Here is a 20,965-nt window from a genome sequence, read left to right as displayed (position 1 = left end):
TTTAATAGCCAGACCAAGGGATAGTCATAAACATTGGCTAAGTGAATGCTGACATTTCTCTTATTGCTTCTGTATTTAGCCATGTGAAACTGGAGGGTGTTTTTGGAACTGAAGAAAATCAGAAGGAAGTAAGATGATGCCTCACAGTTAAAAGAAAAAAAAAGAACTGAACAAGAATGGGACACACTGGGCTGGCTAAGTCTCGACTACGGGATCATTCAGAGAAGACTAGACTAAATCAAGGCAGAAAGGGAAGTTAACATTGCCTTGGGGAATCACAGGCTCTGAAGCATGCCTCTGGGCTGGAGGTGGCCAATGATAAATCCATGGCAAGTCACTTCTGACAGCGAGTTGCTCATGCCAGCTAACCAGAGAGCTTGATGAAGTAAGCAGCAGTGGTGTGTGTGGTCACCATCGGTGGCTTTGGCAGGAAGGAGTCTGGGTACAGACCACAAAGAACTTGACTGGGACAAAGGACATCACGACGGTAGAGGCAAATGTTAACCGATGCCTGGGTTTTTCGCTGATTCTCCTCAAATAAGAATATTCCCTAAATTATTCTTTTTTGTTTTTTGTTTTGTTTTGTTTTGTTTTTTGAGACAGGGTTTCCCTGTAGTTTCTAGAGCCTGTCCTGGAACTAGCTCTTGTAGACCAGGCTGGTCTCGAACTCACAGAGATCCGCCTGCCTCTGCCTCCCAAGTGCTGGGATTAAAGGCATGCGTCACCACCGCCCGGACCCTAAATCATTCTTTAGGGGTGGATGGCGACACTTTGGAAGATGCTAACCCGGGCTTGGAGGGAAAGGCTCTATGGGGAGGGTGGAAGGAAGGAGACTGGCACTGGTTTCCCTTGGACCTAGAGCCACCTTGTGGCAGAAGTTAAATAAAGGAACCCGAAATAGGTATATATTTGATTTTGTCTTTAACAACTTGTATCTCAAGGAAGCTCCAAATGCTTCGTAGCCTTAATGCTACAAAGCAAAAGTCCAGGGAATCCAGATGGCAAAACCAGACAGGGCATTCACAGAAAGTGCCTGGTCCTAGGGTGCAGCCATGGGAGTAGAAAAGCCCTGCATCACACACACACACACACACACACACACACACACACTGTACCAAACGATGCCATGGAGAGAAGAAAACACAAGTAAGTATAATTTTGGCTCATCGTCTACAAAGTAGATAATATAATAAAATTAAAAATTTAGCTCTGGGCCAGACTGCCTGTTTAGGCTTGAATCCTGGCTCTTCCACTCATCATGAGTCACTGGGCAACTTATTCACCCTGGGTGGCAGAGTCCTCCTCTGTAAGCTGTGTCAGGCACCCCCACACCCATTGACCCTGTATGGATTAGGGAAGAATGAAGCAAGTCATCAGAAGTAAGGCATTTTCAGTGGTGACAGTCACATATTGCTATTGTTATTTATCCTACCATTGCTGTGGCTTCCACACACCAGGGACCTGCAAGGAAAAATATTCCCCATAAAGTATGCTATGGGGTTGAATGCAGAAGGAATAAGATGTGATTACATGGTTTCCAAAAAGGGCAAAGTCTCTCCACTCCCAGCACTACACTAAGGCATACCTAGCTTCGAATCCCAATCTCCCACTCATTGCTGATGGTGGTGAGGTGGGGGTGGGGTACTATCTGACTGTTCACTTATCAAAAAGAGTCAGTGAGAAAGCACACAGCAAGGACCCAATACTGTCTCTAGCACTGTCTCCCTGCACCCAAATGAAAGCACCTGCACTAGCGGGGCATTTAGGAAGAAGCTCTTTGGAAAGTATTCAGTGCTAAGTGCATAGATAATTACCACAGGAGAAACAGTAACACTTAGGGGATGCGCTCCAGCATCTTAGTCATGCTGGGAGCCGCATACTGCTGCTCTTCCCAATCTCCAGAGAGCCAGCCACATGAGCAGGCCTTGTGACAGCTACTGCCAGGACCTTTGCCCTGGGGAGGACAAAGCAACACCTCACCCTCAAAAGGTCCCAATAGCAAAACAGAATTCAATGCTACCAAAGCTCACCTGGGAGAACCAATGATTTTATTCAGCTTACTTACAGAGTAGTAAGTGAGGGGGCTACAGGCAGGAGCGGGCCGCCTTTAAGGCAGCCACACTGGAAGGTATGCACCCAGCAGGGATGGTGGTTACCACAGCTGTGTAGATGGAGCCCACTTTCCTAAGTCTTTCGCCCAACTATGCACATATGCACTCCCACCCGCAATTAATACAGAACTGCAATACAACTAGTTGGGAGGGGTGCCTAAATACTCAGGTGAGGGTCCCATGACCCTTTCTGACCCCTCCTTCAATGAGGGAGAGTCAAGAGCCAACAAGCCCAGGTGGAATGATCTTTTGCAGGCAGGCCCAGCAGCCTCCTGAAGACAGTGGCAGTTGGGAATGCTCAAAAGTCTCCAGTGCCAAGCACTACTTGGAGACACTTCCCAGGGAAACCACAAACAGTCTCAGTGGCATGCTGATGCTCAAGCAGATGCTATTGCTGGACTCAGCCTTCTCGATGACACTCCAGGTGTGGGGAGCAGGACTGGCCCCTGCTTGGACCCCTCCGTCCCGTGAATCTCATGTGTATGAGACATGAAGGCAGTTCTCAGCCCACAGTGAGGAGACGGATGAGATGGCATGATGGGAAGGTGTGTGGAGTCGAAGGGATCTGGCCTCTCACCTCAGGCTGAGCTTCAGCTCTACCACTTAACTAGCCTTGGTCACGGCTCCTACTGGTCAAAAGAGTCACCATGAATCTGCATCAGAATCCAAGCAATGCGAGCCTTAAAGGACTAAGTACACACATGTGCTTCAGGGCGCCAGTCAATTCCAAGTAGTAACAGAAAAAGCAAACGGTAGGATCTTATTCAGAGGGACAAAGGCAAGCAAGATCTGGGGGGCCACTGTCTCTGCTACCGCTGCAAGCTGCAAAACCATGTGACAGTACTGCCACTCAGAACACTGACCTTGAGTGGCAGACAAGACAACAAAAGCGCACAATTACCACCCATACACACTCTACGCCATAAGGCAGCCAGTGGTTATCCCCGCATCTTCTACAAGTGCTTACATCAAATGGGGTCTCTGCTGAGCCCTCCATTAACCTGAACGCCCACTGAAGAGCAGCCTCTTCTTCAGCATCCTGTTGGTCCAGTTCAGCTCTAATTGGCCAGACACAGTCTCAACATCTATAAAGCCCATTTGTTCCAAATGTGATGGGGTCAGGTAAGGGGAAGGATAAACTCAGACCTTACCCCTTTTAACCTCGCATGCTAAAAACTTCCCTGTTTGTGGCCTCTGATGTGACCAGTCTGGGTACACTAATCATAATGGGAGAACAAGGTCCAAACCATGTTTGCAAAGTGAGTGGGTCAGAAAGACAGGAAAAACAAAACAAAAAAACAACCCAACTATTTGTAAGTTCTAACCACCACCATTGGCTGTGTGGGTGACTTTTCTATTCTTGGGGTACAGCATCCTAGACTGGGCTCTTCTGCTCCATCACCTTCCAACCTAGTCAGTCACAAGACAGACAGAAAAATCCAAGTTACTCCTCAAGTCAGTGGAAAGCCCGGTGAAAGTGTCTGAAGGCACCTCCGTGCAGAATGCCCCCCAAGTTAGTGACTTCTGGATGAATGGACTTCCACAAGAGAAAGGAATTCAGCCCATATGACAGGAAATGAGTTAAGGAAAGATTACTGAAAAAGACCACACGGTTCCTCCAGTGACCAGGCTTATGGCCTTAGGCTAGTCCCTTAATTATTTCAGGAAATGTAAAATTGTAATCAAAGGGCTGGTCTTCCTAATGGGGGTGGGGCAGAGAAGCTCAATAAATACCACTGTCTTTCCTTTCTCTTCTAAGTTCTCTATCTAAACATGGACAAGGGAAACCCCACACACAAAGTTATTGCCAGGACTTTAAGAGATAGGTTTAAAGATTGGAATGGCCTGCCCATATTTTAATGTCAGTGTCTACACACACATACACACACACACACGTAGGCTGGGGACTGTTCTAGATGAAGAGAGTGCAAAGAGACAGAACAACTCAAAGTGCTGTGTGCTCCCTAACTGCAGTCTCCTTAGAGGCGGCGGGGGGGGGGGGGGGGGGGTCACACTGAAAACCCCTGCTGAGACAACTGTGGAATTGTAGGTAATGAGACTACACGAATGATGAATTCCTGAGTATGGCAACGGGGCTGTGGTTAGGTAGGACAACGTCCTGTTCTTAGGGGTCACATGCTGGAGGATCTAGAAGTGTCCTAGTGCCTGCCACCTATGAACACACAGGGTGAAAACGCATGCGAAGACATGAACTAGCCACCGAGGAAAGGGGGTGCGTGTGACTGGAATTTCTCAGAGGTGGGAAGCAGATGCTGCACCAGGGCTCAGTATACTCTTTATTTTCTCACATCTCCCAGTCATGCAAGCAGACGCCCTTCAATGTCTTACCATGCCACATAAGCAGGAGCAGACATCCTCCCGGCTCATGTATCATGGAAGAGCCCGCCCTCGTATATGTCAGGGAAGAACAAGCATTCGTAGCTCACATCATATGAGCACATATCTACATATCACATACACACACATCCCTGTGTACCCCACAGCCTCCTTACTGTGTCATGTAAGGGCACATTCTCATGTATCCTACCACATAAGCACACACCTGTGTCTCTCACCATGTCATGCAGACACACACGGGCCCTACAAGAGGGAGGCCCGGGAGCCTGAGCACCCACCTGGCTGCAGCACCCGGATCTCCAGCAGGTTGGAGGTCCTCTCGGCCAGCCGTGTCCAGGTGTTGTTGTAGTTCCTCCGCCACAGCTCTGCCACACACTGGTACTTGCCTGCCTCCGTGTCACTGGCCCGGCTGATGCTCAGGCGGACATTGTTGCTGGACTCTGCCTTCTCGATGGCAGTCCGAGTTCGGAAGGTAGATGACCTGTCTCCCCACTGAACCCCTCCATCCCGCGTGAAGGTCACCAGATCGTGGAACTCGACCGTGCCCACTGGCTGGAACCGCCATGTCACCGACACAGGGACTCGGGATGGGTAGTGGGGTTTGATGATGCACTGCAAGTCAAAGGAGTCACTGTAGGTCACCCCTGGCGTCCGGGAGATGGCTGTGACTGCAAAGCCCGTTTCTGCAGGGAGAGGAGAGAGGTGAGGCGGACGCATCTGGCTTCTCTGGGGTAGTGTGTCATCAAATGTGGGTCACCTGGCAAAGCTGGCAGTCAGAGTGGAGGCTGCACGTTCTTAAGCTTTCTGGTCACGAGCGAGCTATTTCTTTAGGTGTTGTGCTGAGGCCCAACTCAACGGTTCCTAAGACTTCACACAAAGAGGGCCCAGGCTATTCTGAGCAACCCAGCCCTGTCTCCTCCCAGTGAGACCTGAGAGCCTCAGGTGGGTTTATAGCACTTCCTCCTCCAGGGTAAGACACCAAAGCCACGATCACTCCTAGCAATCCTAGAATTCTGTGCAAAGCCAGTTTCCTTCACTGCATGTACCCAACACCTAGATACCTGTCCCTGGCCGTCTAGTGCATGGTGTCCTGAAGTGGGCACGTGCAAATGGCTGTCAGCCTCTCCTCTAAGTCCCCACAAGGCCTAGGCTCAGACAGGTATTAAGGGACATATGGCAGGAGGGCCTGGTCTTCAGTAGATGGACACCTGAGGTGGGTGGGGCATCACTCCGAAACTGAGGTTCTTGCAGTCCCAGTGGGCTGTGGCCTCCCAATATTTCTTACTGACTGGGAGGCATCCCTGGCCTCTAACGCTCATTCTCCGGTACAAGGGAGGCACATTGGCGAGGATCATATGAAAGTAATGGTGGTTGGTGTGGCTGAATGCTGCGTGCCAAGCCTGGTGTGGGAGGCTCTGCTTTCAGCCCCTCACTGGATCAGCACTGGGAGTTCAGGCGGGTCTGCTGCCCCTTTTGCAGGGTGCAGAGAAGTCAAGTAAACTGCTTGATATTGAGTAGTAAATGCTAGGGTCAGGGTACAGCCCTGTGTGCACCTCACTCCAGGGCCAGCCTGGGGTTGCTGTGCCTGGGGGGAATCATCAGACGGATCAAAGGCACCAACTCTGCAGGCAGTCACCTTCTTGGGACACTTCCTAGCTGTGTGACATTGAGTAAATGATCTAAGTCTCCTCTGCTTCTGTTTTCCTTTCTGTAAAGGGTCCTTGTGAAGTTTAAATGAGTATGTAGGGCATCATATAAAGTCTAGAAAATATGCAGTTTGTTTAAGAAACCAAAGGGATGAGATACTTTAAAGTCTGCAGGTGAAACTCAAAACACAGAAAGAGTCTTGGGGATTTCCCTGGGGAGTTGTTAGAGAACAGGTTGGCAAAAATTGCTGAACTCTCTGGACCTTCAATTTAAAAAGTGAAGACACAGAGACCGCCCCCCTGTGGCCGTGATGGCCACTTAGGCAGTGGTGTGTAGCACACATGGCATCAGAGAGGTAAAGATCAGGGACCTCAGGGAACGGGTCCTGCACTGGTGTTTCCGGCCTCACATATGAAGCCATGGTGCCCAAGGCAGCACAGGCCTACACCGTGGACACAGACCAGAGTGCATATAGCCACTACATAGTATCCCTTCATAGTTACAATGGTCTGTGGGCAGCCTATTAGTTCATCCACACATCTGTGACGGTTGAAGAAGATCCATAATTAATTGTAGCAATACAAATATTTTTGTGCATCGCTGTTTACTTTAGATAAAAGACAATGGTTGGCAGGACAACCTCGGTCCTAGTTCTCCAGGGACTCTAGAGAGAGGGTCAAGTGAGCAGAGCTGGTCTCGGGAATCCAAGGGAGTGCTACTCCGTCCGTCCTGGCTGTGAGAGCAGCCATATACATGGTGAGCTCAACAACACTCCCAGGGCAGATTACCTGAAACTGTAAAATTCCTTCCAGGGAAAGCACCCTGACTCACCCTCCCTGGATATCCCTAATGTCTTCAGTGGGGAACAATCTACACGTAGCAGATCTCAGAACCATCTCCCAGGTTCCCACGTCCAAGTCCACAGTGGTGCCAAGCACAGGATCATCACTGGAGGAAGTTTCTAGACACAGACAGAAGAGCTGCCTGGTGACTGCAGAAGGCAAGCCCATCTTTGATATGAAGCATTCAGAAAGCTGATGCAATCGCATGAGGTGCAGGAGGACACAGGCTGCATCTGGGTTACATGATGCTGGGTCTATTCCAGGGCCTAGACAGCAGCCAGTCTAACCAAACAGGCCCCGCAGAACGGCAGGGGTCTAGAGCAGCTTCCTGTTTCCTGCTGTTAGCATGTTTCTTTTGACTGAATGCCCTCCTTGGGGAGACACCTTGTTACCCTGAAAAGCCCAAGGATTCCTACAACAGTGACAGGTGGCTTCCCCCCTTTGCAAGGCAGCTGGAGGGAAGCCCTGGCACGGGGGAGTTAAACATCAAATGGAAAACGCTTTATCACTAGAAAATTGAAAACAGACATTTAAGAATAAAGCCAGTTCTGCCCTAATCCCAGAAGGGAGAACAAGGACTTGGTCGTGGGCAGATCCACCTTGCACTGCTGTCTTTATTGAGTGCTCAACAGCACCACCAGCCTTACCTGAGGTGGTGACACAGTCCCCAGGAATGGGGACTCACGATGCTTCCTGACAAAATAAGTTATCTTCCCAGCAAAGCAGCAGGCTGGTCTTTTAAAACCGTGATAGATGGACTGCATCTGGCAGATAACACGGAAGAAGCCTCTTTGGCTACCCCGTGAGGCGCAAATCTAATAGTACTTGGTTTCTGCAGATCTCAAGGTATCTTTTCACTCCGTGCAAATGAGGAAATGTTTTTCTTTTTCTTAAGTGGGAGCTTCACAGAGAAAGAGATAAAAACACAGGCCTAAATGGGACAACTGAGCTGAGTACTGAGACTCGGCCAGACGTGGGGCAAATGCTGTGTCATTGGCAATGAGATTTCTATCCTGTTCAGATACTTTGGGGGGTTGGGCTGTGAGCAGCTGAGTAAGACACCCTGTGGGCGGGAGAAACTTATCACTATACCTGGTCATTCCTCTCTTCCAGGCCAGTTTTACCACAGCCGTGTCCTGCTAGTTGATGGCACTTATCCACTAGGATCTTTATACCACCCAGCTCACCCAGTGCCAGGGATGGCAACAGGAGTCCCTAGCCCCAGGTGCCCCACCCACCATCTACCGTTAGTTTCCTCAACCCTGTGCATACTATCCTAGAGTCCCTTCAATGAAACACTCTAGAAGATACCATTATCTCCAATCAAAACTAGTTTTCCTTTTTGCTGTGTGTGTGCGTATGTGTGTGTGCATGTGTGTGATGTGACGCATATATGCATGTATATGCATGTTTGTCTGTGGTTGTGTGCATATGCATGCACGCACAGGCCCAAGACTTATGTCAGGCATTCTCAGTTGTTCTTCCACCTTATTCGATGAGGCAGGGTCTCTCAATCAAACCCAGAGCTAACTGATAATGGTTGGTCTTGATAGCTAGCTTGCTCTAAGGAGCCCATGTCTGTCAGCTTCTGGGGCTAGAATTACAGGTATGTGATATGGGATTCCCCTTTGTATGTTGTGAATACTGTTGGTTAATAAAAAAATCTGTCTTAGGCCTGCACAAGTCAGAACTTAGGTAGGCAGGGAAAACTAAACTGAATGCTGGGAGAAAGAAGGTAGAGTTGGAGAGAAGCCATGTAGCCCCACTGGAGACATTTGCTGGAACTTTACCCTGTAAGCCACAACCACGTGGCAATACACAGATTACTAGAAATGGGTTAAATTAATATGTAAGAGTTAGCCAATAAGAAGCTAGAGCTATTGGGCCAAGCCGTGATTTAATTAATACAGTTTCTGTGTGGCTATTTCGGGAGTCTGGGCAGCCGGGAAACAAACAAGTGGCCTCCTACAACAGGCAGAATGCTGAGCCCACTCAACATTTTACCAGGGTTCTGTGACCCTGGACTCCAGATCTTCACGCTTAAGGAATGCATCTCCCCAGGCCCTCCAACCAGAACACTGCTAAAAAGGGAAGGTGTCTGGCAAAAAGGCATCTACCATTGTCCCACTGCTAACTCACCAAGAGCCGTGATGGAGATAAGGGTACTGGCACGGCGCTCTCCCACGATCTGCCACTCTCCATCCACAGCCCGTACCCACTCTGTCACATGGCATTCGTACTGGCCCTCGTCCTCCTTCCTGCTGTTGAAGATGCCCAGGCTGAAGGAGTTGGGCTGCACCTGCTCCATCTGGATGCCCCCGAAGCTGCTGCGCTCCCAGTAGGACGAGCCCGGTTGCACGGTGCCGTCCCGGTCTAGCCACATGACGTTGCTGCGGCGGTTCTGCCTGTCCACAAGCTGCCAGATGACAGAGAAGCGGCCCTGGAGTCTGCCCACTGTGCGGACGCTACAGGAGAAGTGCAGATCCTCGCCCTCAAGGACGACGCTGGCATTGCTGGCCACCTCCACGGAAATGCTGCTTTCTGGGGAGGAGAGAGAGTGCCACACTGGGGGCTTACGGTCTCCAGGGCTCCTTCCTCACAGATGACACCAAAAGAAGGGTGCAAACCGAATCCCACGACTCTGACAGTGAAGGTCAAAGGAGCCAAACCATTCTGATTTGCTCTGACAACTTACTGCTTTGAGATCTGGCTGGTGCAGACTGGGCACTGCCTCCTAGATCTGGTAGCCTAGAATGCTCTTTGTTTTGTGGAGTGGATTGGGATAATGAGGTCCTAAGACCTAAGAGTAAATCAGAACCTGAGAAATTCAATACAATGACAGGGTGTTGACAGCATAAAATTATTTCTGGGTGACCTGTTCAGATGCAGTTCAAGGCTTTTGGCTCGGAGTTTCGGCATGAGGAAAAACTTCCCAATCCGACCACATCTCAATCTTCCAGCACTTGGAGCTACAGCAGTCAAACAAAAGCTATAAAATCCTTAGTGTGCCATTTGAATTCTTCAGGGAAATATTAGGAAGTAGAAAAAAATGTCAGGAAGTACTTGGAAGATGGCATGTGCTTGTGTGTGGAAAATGGGGCACAGATGGTCTAGCCTTACCAGGAGTGTGTGGAGAGCCAAGTTTCATGTTTTCATTAACACAGATGCTCACCATCCACCACTCCCCTGTTCTACCCACTCATTCGGCCCTGGGGCACCTCTGCTCGCCACCCTGACAGTCTGCCAAGCAAAGGTGGGGATAAGAACTTCACTCCTAGCCTAGCTTGGTCTAGCCTTTGCCACTCCTTTGGATAGCTGGTCTCAGTCAAGGGGATGATTCAAACTCGACAAGCCTCAGCTTCTTCTTCTGTAAGATGCCACTTTTAACTTACAAAAGCTTAAACAACAAGTAAGACAATGCACACAGATTGTGTAACACACTGTGCGCTTTTGAAAGGCGGTGTCCACAATCATGATTGATTTTACTGTACTCGGATATTTCTGCTTTCATAAACAGCATGGCTAACACTTTCCTAATCATGCATATATTATTTTGTATAATTACCTACATTGAGTTTAAAAAGCTCATATAAATTAAACAACACAACACATAGTGTCATAATCAATTTGGATTCAATTTTCTAGGCACCATTGACAATCGATCAAGTCAGACCCCAGATCAAGAAGCACACCCGATCACCACAGCATTTGGAGCCACTTTATTCTCCTCCCCTTCATTTCCCCACAGACAGAAACGGAAAAGAAGAGCACCAGGCCTCAGCGCCTAGCTTTTGTCATAGTGAGGAGGCTGTGCTTGCTTCACCGGAAGTGGATCTGGACAATGTGGGAAGAGCAGCCCTCAAGAGGACAGCCTGCCCAGGGCTAGGCTCTTGTCAGCAGGGCTTCGGAGCTTGGTTGGCTGCACTGCCTGCCTCCTGACTGGAATCCTGGTGTTCTCACCAGGCCTCAGTTATCACGTGCACAGTTGGGACTCTACAAGTGTCTACTTAGGGTCACGACACCGAGAGGAGGAAATGGGAAAGTGGGCAGAACTGAGGCTGAACCTAAGGCCCACGGATGCTCCACAGGCATCCCCACCGCTGAGTTACAGCCCCAGGTGTTATTCGTCATCACCAATATCCTTCCCCTCTGTTTTCAGCTCGAGGTGAGATGCAGAAGACAGCTTCAGGATCAAGGAAGAAAACCCTCTGGTGTGTCTCATACAGAAGAACGACCTGTGGGACATCAGTTGTATGCACTACTGCCACCCCAGTGGACTCCTAAGGACATTCTGGATGGCTATTTGGAGGAAGCCTGGAAAACCTAGATAGAAGGAAAGCCTCTGGCAGCCGAGGCCTGGACAAACATGGATCTGCTTCTGTACTGCACGCTGTAACTATTTATCCAGGTTCCCAGGCTTAGAACAAGGTAAAATCCTCCGGACTGAATGAAAACTAGGACAGAATTATTCAAAATCTGAGTGTGTGTTCATAAATGAAATTTCCAATCAGGAGGCTGCCGGCGGAGCACAGGCTAAGCGCAGAGCAGCGGGTTCGGAGTTAGAGCAAATGTTCCTAATGCAATCGCAAGCTCAACCGCTAACTGAACAACCGGATCAGACACTTCCCTGTGTGTGCTCTGACGTCTCCATTCACAAGATGGATGTAACGCTAGCTCGGACGGAGATTGGAGGATTGAGAGCAGAGAGATCATTTATGCAGAAGCACTTTGGGTTCTTAGGAGGAAAGGTGCCATTAAAATCCAGGGCATTATCACCATTACCGATTGATTGTTGTTCTTCAGTAGACTTACCCAAGTGGCCTTGGGGCAGGATCTGGTGCTGCTGGGGGACTTTAACTACCCAGTTATCTGCTGGAAAAGCAATATAGCAGGCCACAGATCATCAAACAAGTTCTTGGAAGGGCTGAGGGAAATCTTTTAGTACAAAAGATAGAGGAAGCAAACAGGGTGGCTGCCCTTCATGCCATCCTTACGACACAAGGAGAGATTAGTTTAAGAGCACAGTCTGTGGTTAGGGCAGGCACAGGAAAACAGGATAAAGAGAGTGGGCATTCAATCTGATCGTTTCAACTGTACATGTATTCAGCAAGCACCTACTCTATGCAAAGCACCATGCAATTGCAAGAAAAGCACCAGAGTTCAAGTTTACATGTGTGTGTGTGTGTGTGTGTGTGTGTGTGTGCGTGTGTGTGTGTGGTAAGTACAATAAGCATGACAGAAAACAATTCCATTGATGAAAAGAGAGAGAAGGGTGACAGGCCGCCTCAATCGATTTTGGACTTCACACTTAACAGAGAAACATTTCAAACACATAAACGTGTAAATAAAAATGTAAAGGAAATCATTACAAGGCTAAGAGGAGGAACGGTCCTAGGAGCTAAGAAAAGGTTAAAGGTTAGTTCTTAAACTGGACCATCTTGTTTAAAAATCAGAGCGTTGTAAGTTTTGATTAACGTTTTGCTAAAAACAGAACTGTGAGAGAAAAGAGATTAATAAGAACGTCTCGACACCATGGATATTTTAAACACAGCATGCATGCACTCTGTTCATCGCTGAAGTTCCCAGAAGGGCACCACCCATCCTGACACTGTCAGTGTGCACAGAGGCAGCGCCCCTGGAACGGCCTTGAGAGGCCCGAACTCTCGAAGCACACTCCAGTAAGGCAGACACCCCATCCCCTGACCATCTATGTGCACATTAGGATGAACCTATCACTTCGTGCACGCTAGCCGAGTGCTCTACCACCCACCGCCTTCTAACAATGCAATTTCAGTACAGAAGAGACAATTAGGGAACTACCTGCCTTGATACCTGGAAAAACCCAGACAGCAAATCCTTCCTAACAATGCAGTTGATGATACCCAAATCCTCCCATAAGAGATGAGCTCTCCTTAAGTGAGATTTCAAGGCAGGCCTCTACCCACTTCTGGGATTTAACTCCTCCAGAGGAGCAAATGACTTCCTGGTCTTCCCCCAAGCTGAGCTGGCAAGGCTGGTGTTTTACACCAAGTTGCATGAGTTCAAGTCTGCAGGTACCATCTCCAGCCCAGACATGCCCCTGCTGCTTTGTAGACCGGGGGCTGGAGAAGGCAGAGAGGCTTCTCTCTGGTCATCTTATCCCAGTCTGCCCTTCTCCCTGGAGCTATTCTCTCTCCACTGCTTCTCCCATATGGCACTAGTCACTGCACCAGGAACTAGTAAGCGACGCACTTCTACTTACTGAGGGGAAGGACGACGATGGGGATGTTCTTGGGACGCTTGCTTTCCTTGTCGATGAACTCGCCAGTGACAGTCTTCTCTCGCTCTGTCACCCGGCAGTTGTATTTACCGCTGTCTTCCTGGCGGAGGTGGTATATCTTTAGTACAAAGACACCGTCACCCTCTTTGGCCACTTTAAGCTGTCCCTTGGCTTCACGGTGGGCAAATTCACTGTTGAGGACCGGCACAGCGTTAGGCCCCATGGTGGCGATGAGTGAGCTGTTGAAGGCCCAGGAGACGGCAAAGTACCGGTCAGGAATGTTCTGAGCCTCTAGGATGCACCTGAACTCCACTGCCTCGCCCACTGTGTGTAGCCGTTTATCTGTCTCCAGGCGCACGGTGAACTCTTTGTCTGTGAGCAAACAAATTGGATGCATTCTGGGTAAATGAGGGCTGCAACCCAAACTGCTTCAGGAAATCCCTATTTCCCAACCTTCTTCATGACACTAACCACAGAGACGACTCAGTATTCATCTTGAGAGAAAAACCCAACTCCAGCCATGCAAACTCTTAAGAGTCCCAACCCAAACCCAGGCAATCTTAGGAGCTTACCATTTGCATCTAGACCAACGGGACTCTGTCAAGGAGCACACTGCTCCAGATTAAACCTCCGGCGCCCGCCTGCAGACAAGCCTAGTCTGGCTCAGGTGGCAGCTGGCAAAGGTCCAGGCCTGAGTTTCGCTAGAGCAACATGATTACAAGGACGTTTGTTTGCTCAGCAGATCCTGTAGGACTCACCTCACAGAAGTCTGTGAGACAAAATTAGGTGCTGACCCCAGTTCTAATCAGAACTCGGGTGAATTTACTGAGATTCTTCTCTACCACTATAAGAACACTGAAAATTAGATGTGGGCAAGACAAACTAGCTGCGTCCCACAAAATGTCTTTGCACCAGCCTACAACCCACCAGGTCATGACTTTACTCAGACAGAGCAGGACAGAATCTACTTCCACTAACAGTCAAGCGCCTCTGGAAATGGCCAAGGATCAAGGCAGGAACTCTCCCAAGAGCTGGTATCTATCTAGGCCTGGTGGTATCACCACTGCAAACAATGCCATCATCTCCAAGAAACAGTAGCAGTTGGTGGTCGACCCAAGAGGCTTCACCCTGCAGCGGGAGGCGCTCACAGTGGAAGTGAGGGGACAGGAAGAGGAGTTAGGAGGAGTCGGGGAAGCGGCACTATCTCCCCTTGCCGTGGGAGCCCACAGCTCCTAACTCCTTCCAGTTCCAGCTATGCTCCTTGAAGAGACTACAGAGGGAAATCCCATCACGGTGGAGTGTGAGCGTCTAAGCACTCATCAACCTCAATGCCGTAATGGCCTTCCCTCTGCGGCATTTCCGGGCCATCACTACCATCTTTGAGATCCATGCCTCGGCTGTCCCAAGCCCATCCCACATGCTCTTCAAGCACACGAGCGTCCTGTTTCCCCGTGGAAATGGACCGTGTGTGCAAGGAAGCGTTGCTCTCCTCCAGTCCACTCAGCATGTTTTCTCTTCGTCTCCTCCTTCCACACAGACCAGTCTCCTGAGTCAGACACCATTTCTTGCCCGTGACTAGCTCCTCCCTGTATTACCCAAAGCCCTCTCGATAATACCTGCGACATGTCAGCTGTGGCCTCCGCCCCATCTCATACGAAATAGTCCTGGGAGACAATGGCAGAAAGCAAAAGGGTTTTACTCTGCTACCGTCTGCTCGGGCAACGTACCCAGATGAGACTGTGCCCATGTTATCCATTGTCATTAGCCCTCTGATCAATAAAATACAGTACTTTGTAATCCATCATCAACCCTAAAAGGCACTCCTTCCAGGAGACTGCCCGTGTGGCATACCAGGGGATCCCAGGGTCTCAGACCGTCTCATCTGTCCTAGGTTAAGTGGGCTACCGCCAGGGCTTTCCTCTTTTGGCAGCCCCGGATGCTGCCTATCCCATGAGAATGCCTCAAATTCCATGGAGCCTTCACATTTCCTGGAGATGCAAACCCCCCTTTCTGCAGAGCAATCTGCTCTTGCTTATACCCAATCAATCGCCTATGGAATTTGACGTAAGCTACTCTATATCCCTTTTCCTAGCCCACTGACATCTGGCTTCCTGATCCCTTGTCCACTGACCTGGTGAGCAACACCAATGGTTGACCCGACCCTCATCCTCCTGAGCAAGCTCTAGCCTCTGGGGCTGCTCTCCTCCCTTGGTTCCAGGACAGCATCCCTTCTGCCTCTCCCCTGCCTCGCCTGCCCATTCTGCTTCCTTCTCAATGTGGCTTGTTCTCGGACCACCTCCTACTGCCATGGGTCTCTTGAACTTGGCCCTATTCTTGCCCTAAGGGCTCTCCCGAGTCCTCCTCATTTGCGTTCAGTCTTTAGATGTCCATGTCCGACGACACAATGGGTGTGTCATGCTATGAGTGTCTCTAAGAGTCTGCTTACAGAGGACCCCTCGACTAAGTGACAGAGACAAACAGTGCTGCCACCAACAGGTGCACAGCCCTCCCAGCGGGGCTCTGCACGTCCCCATGCCCCTCCATGACTGCACAGGGCAATGCCATGTATCTTGGCACCCCTAGGGCCTTGCACCACACCTTCAGTGCTGGAAAGACTAATGTCTATTAAAATAAACATGAAGAAAAAGGCCGGAAGGTGGAGTTGCGACACCTGAGCCTGAACAGGTACACACCGTGAAGATATCAACGTTTATTTTTTCCATCAAAATTTTCCTTTGCTGGCTTAGTCTGGATACATTTGCAGGGCAAGTTCAAAATGTCCTAATTCTAAACTGGTAAGATTAAAATAAAGAAGATTAGCTGATGCAACCTAATTTAAAAGCATTAAGACTCGAAGGCCCAGACTTTTTTGACACTGATCTTAAAACCAACCAGGAAGGCAAATGATAAACAGGAACTAAAGCCTCTTGGGTAAACTTAATATCAGAAGATCCAGAAGGCACTAAGAGCCCCGGCCCTAAGTGTGGATCAAGCGTGCCCCTCTCACCAAGGACCCCACCTCCATTTGCTTTCACGCCCACTGAGTGTCCAGAGATCCTCCTCGCCTGCTCCCTCTAGAGCTGGGAAGTCCATCAGAGACACAGCTTCCCAGCACTGCCCCAGTAGTCTCTGAGGAGGGACTTCCGGAACGAGTCAGAAAGTTCACTATCAGATAACTCGGAAGCATTGCTCTCAAATGTCCCAGCACCTTCGCAAGGAGGACAAGAGACAGGGCTGACAAGAACACTGCCACCTGGAACACAGAAACATCCTGTCCTCATCAGGGCCAACAGCCCCCAGCAGGGAGAGGAGACAAGGCCCTCCGATGATAATCATCCTCCAACCAAAGCCAGGCCCACATAAGAACCCGCCCCAGCTCAGCAAAGGACGGCCACAGCGGCATCAGTTCTCAATGGAGCTCTGCAGGCGCAAGAACCTAGAGTAGAACCCGGAGTCTCAGGAAATATCAAGAGAAGCTGTGGAGGACTGCGGCTTGCCAGGCCACCATCATCACCACCTCAGCCTGAAGCACACCATTCTTCCCCCTCAGGGACCCTGCGAGGCCTTCCCTTGACAAAGTGTCCACAGCAGGAGCTAACACTTTACATGGGCCTCATGGCACACATCTGGTTCTTGCTGGGACCACACCACAGAGCACTGTATTCACTAGGCTCAACCGCAAGGTGAGGAAGCCATCCTACCTTGCCCCACAGACATAACAACATGAGTTAAAGCATTTTAGAAGTTGTAAAAAAGATGGCAGGAATATTAATATAAAAATAATGGTACACTAACATCTTCGCTTGCTGGTTCACACATCCAACAAAAGGCTCATCATCTCAAATGTCCTCTGCAATCAAAACATCATCAAGCTGGGTGACATCCACGGCTATCAGGAATGGGAACCCAGAGTCATAAGACACAGAGTTTCTATGGTATCTCTCATTTTAAAATTTTTTTTTAAAAAAAGATTTACTCATTTTATGTGCCTGCATGTACATGTGCACATCACTTGTGTACTTGGAGATCAAAAGAGGGCAAAGGATCCCCTGGGACTGAAGTTGAAGAGTTGTGAGCCACTGTGTGGGAGCTAGGAATTGAACCTGGGTCCCCTGCAAGGGCAATACGTGCTCTTGGCCACGCTTCAGCCTTCTCTCCAGCCACACTTTTCTGCAAAATCTCTCATTTTTAAAAAACAAATTTCTTATTCAAAATAAAGGATGATACCATATAGTAAAGAAAACATGATGATGAGCAGGGGCCAGTATGGACAGCTGTCTGTGACTCACTGCAAGTTGGGTCTGTGTGCCCATTTTCTCCAGCCGACGTCACAACCATCCCTAACCTCACCCAAAACCTTACCGTGTTGTCATGGTCACCAAACAAGGTGTCCCCACACCCTCCTAGTGTCTGACTCCCCACCAGGTAAAGGACAAGAAGCTGAGAGAGACTGACCGGTGGGCTGGACGTTGACCACAGCACCCTCGGAGCGCTTCCTGGTCATGGCGTACCAAGAGCCATCTGGATCTTGGATCCACTCGGCAGCCTCGCAGTAAAACTCGCCCTGGTCGGAAGGCTGCAGGTGGAAGATGGTGAGGCGGAAGGTGGTTCTCCCCAGCTTGTCCAGCCGTACCTCCCCCAGGCTCTGCCGCTGGGCGTATTCACTGCTGGAGTGCAGGATGAAGTCTCTGCTCAGGGAAATGACCTCCACCGGCTTCTCGCCACCCTTCCGCCGAAGCCAGGATACTGAGAGGTGGCTGTGCTGGTCGCTCTCAGTGGACACTTCACAGCTGAGCTCCAGTGGGTCCTGTTCCACTTTGTGCAGAGTCTGGGGGACAGCTGTGGTCTGCAGGGAATCTGGGATCACTGTAACATAGAATGTTCCGACAGAGGAAGGTTACAAGACTACAGAATCTGAGACTCACCTTCCGAGAGTCTACACAGAAACCACTATTACTGCCTCAACAAAAGCAGCCCTAACAATCAATTTGAGGCCACAGACAACCCCGAAAGGCATATAAACCCAAATACACTTTTCTTTTATGGTAGCCAAGATGATATTTTTGGCATGGACACCTGCTTGGTATTTTAATAACACTCAGAGCAAAGATGGACTTTATTTTAAAACTGTATACAACAAAAAACTTCCCTGAGAAAACTGTGTAAGAATAATCGCTGAGGTCTAATAAGATTTGATGTTGGTTTTGGCATTGCTTTGAGATACCTGAACCTCACTTCTGACTGGGAATGGCTCCTGGACCTTCCGGCTTTCCATTCCTAAACAGCCCCTCCCCTCTTCCCTTCTGGACCCTCCTTTCCATCCCATCTCCCAGTTTACTTCGTCCACGCACTGTCCTGAGATGCAGGACTGGGGAGTGGGACTAGAAAAAACCATCATCATTCCCTATTTCCCTCTTGTCCTGGGGAAAGAACCTAGGACTTTAATGGGCAAGTACTCTACCACTGGGCTACAACCCCCACAGTCTACCTCTTTAATTTGGAGACCAAGTCTCACAATGTTGTCCATGGTGGCCTCGAACTTGTGATCTTCCAGCCTCAGCCTTCCAAGTGGCTGGATTACAAATGGGCACCACTAAGCCTGGCTGCACCCCTGTGCCTTCACGGGATTCATCAAAGTGGCCCACAGCTGAACAAAGAGGACTCAGGCAAATGAAGACACTGCTGTGTCCAGTCACTGGGGTCTCCCCTCCCTGACCTTTATCTTTCTGAAGACTATACATCACCCTACTCACCACCCCTGCTGCCTGATAAAGGCACTCCAGTCATGACAGGGACATGTTTTCCTCCCTGTTCCTGACCCAAGGTTGATGTTTAAAGTCCTCTTACTTTAGAGGCTCATTACAGAAATGAAGAAGAAGCAAAGGCAGTGTCCTTATTGACAAAAGCCCCACCAACAGGTCCTGCTGAGCGCAGGACTTGGGTACAAATCAGAACAGTCTTGCTATCTGCCCTTTCTCACTGGTAATGGTAACCAGAGGGGCCCATGCTAAATGCTCCCGACTCTTCCAGCTTACATCCTCTCCAGCACAGAGAGCAAGACAGATAGGCAGTCTGTAGCTTCTTAGCACACAGCCAGGGAGGTCTCGGTACCCGGAGCCCTACTCTCTCCCCGCATCTCAAAACCTGTAATTTTTCCTCATCATTTCTGAGAGATGGAGTCCAGGGAATTGCACCCCAAAATAGGGACACTTTTCTGTCCATTACTTCACATTAAAGACAGACCCCTTGGACAGTAGTGGCTGCTTCAAGCAGCGATATTCCAGTTTGTGTCTGCCCAAAGAGCAGGCCTGCTGAAGAAGCTCTCACCTTTGGTTTCTTTGTTGGATTTTCTATTAATTAAACTCAGATCAACAGGGAAAGGAGACTAAAGAACACAACTGTTCATGGGCAGCTTCAGTCACAAGCTCCCGTCTGTCTCTGAGATCCACTCAGTTCCCAAAAGAACCATTGCTGTCTGAGAATCACTAAAATCACTTACTATATCTCAAATGGTCTCATTCCCTTCTTGCTCTCTGTCTCCTCTGAGCATCTGGAACTCACTGGGTTATCTGAGCAGGGGCTCTCCTGAGATTGCCCTCCCACACATTACTGCCGGATCCTCCTGTTAGTGGCTATCTACTACCACCGTCCCTGCCTCTGGAGGGTGGAACTTTTGCTCTTGCTCTTTTAGGGGCTTTGCTCTCTTCCTGCTGACCTTACCCCTTTACCTTCTGAGCCATCCCTCCAAATTGTCACCCACAAATGTCCTTGCCACAGGGTGGTGCCTTGCCTCGGCCTCCTGGATGCTGGGATGACAGGTATGAGACACCACTCCCAGATCTTGCCTTTATGTACTCATATTGCCTTTGACCAGGAAAGGCCTGGTTAATCACTGAGGTTTTTAATGTTTGCACAAGAACTTTCCCAAGTGTCAGCCATCAAATAGTGTTCGCAAGTGTACATGGAAATCGTGTTCACTTATGCTCCCCTATGTATTCCTAAGATATTTGGGGAGTCTGTCTTTCAGTAGTCATACGGTATGCAGCAAAGGTGCATGGCAACAGAAGAGGCTCAGGCCTGACACTGGCCACACAAAAGCAACGTCTCCTTACCCACTAGGTTCATCTTGGCACTGTAGCTTCCAAAGTAGCGCTCATCCGTGTTGGGGGTGTGACATTCATATTCACCAGCATCCCGGGCTTGCAGCTCTGTGATGTGCAGCAAGGCTGAGTTCCCCTGGATTCTCTCCACGTAGATCTTCCCACTCCGGACTCGCTGGGTGTAGATGGCGTAAGGGAAGGACGAGTCCACTGTGCTAACGATCTGGACTTCACGTTCTGGAGCGGAGGGTAGGTAAATGGACCACTGGAAGTTCTGCTCAGAGGGACCCTGGTAGCCACTCACATTGCACCAAATGGTGATGTGGGAGCCCTCTGTGCGGTACAAGGGTCCTTCCTGGACGGTGACCTGTCGCTGTGCTGACACCACACCTAAGAGGGGACAGACACAACAACCTGCTTACTTTTCTGGCCAAATGCAAAACAGACAGCACTCCCCTGAGGATCTGTTATTTGTGCAACATGATGGCAATATAAATAGGTTACTGGCCCTTTCCAAGGCACTCTGTGATTTATAAATATTAATTAAAACGCTGTAGTAAAGCTCTGGATCTAATTTGCATATATGAGCATTTGATCGCACAAGGACGTGGCTCTGTTACTTATTCAACGCTGACCCTTGTGAATTTC

The 20,965-nt window shown here is 49.4% G+C and overlaps 1 protein-coding gene across 1 annotated transcript in view; it reads right to left on the bottom strand.

Annotated features, from left to right (window-relative positions):
* Igsf3 (immunoglobulin superfamily member 3) overlaps nt 1-20,965 on the bottom strand; it is an 86,341-nt gene that overhangs the window by 15,222 nt on the left and 50,154 nt on the right. Inside the window, exons 2-7 of the mRNA XM_038311552.1 lie at nt 20,330-20,707; nt 17,673-18,083; nt 13,200-13,589; nt 11,771-11,830; nt 9,098-9,499; nt 4,748-5,152 (exon numbers count right to left, since the gene is read on the bottom strand). Of these exons, the coding sequence (XP_038167480.1) occupies nt 4,748-5,152; nt 9,098-9,499; nt 11,771-11,830; nt 13,200-13,589; nt 17,673-18,083; nt 20,330-20,707 (2,046 nt within the window). The remainder of the gene's footprint in view (nt 1-4,747; nt 5,153-9,097; nt 9,500-11,770; nt 11,831-13,199; nt 13,590-17,672; nt 18,084-20,329; nt 20,708-20,965) is intronic.

This window comes from Arvicola amphibius, chromosome 14 (assembly GCF_903992535.2).
Source record: "Arvicola amphibius chromosome 14, mArvAmp1.2, whole genome shotgun sequence".
Taxonomy (NCBI): domain Eukaryota; kingdom Metazoa; phylum Chordata; class Mammalia; order Rodentia; family Cricetidae; genus Arvicola; species Arvicola amphibius.
Note: the sequence above shows the minus strand (reverse complement) of the source record. Positions and strands in the feature narration are given on the sequence as shown.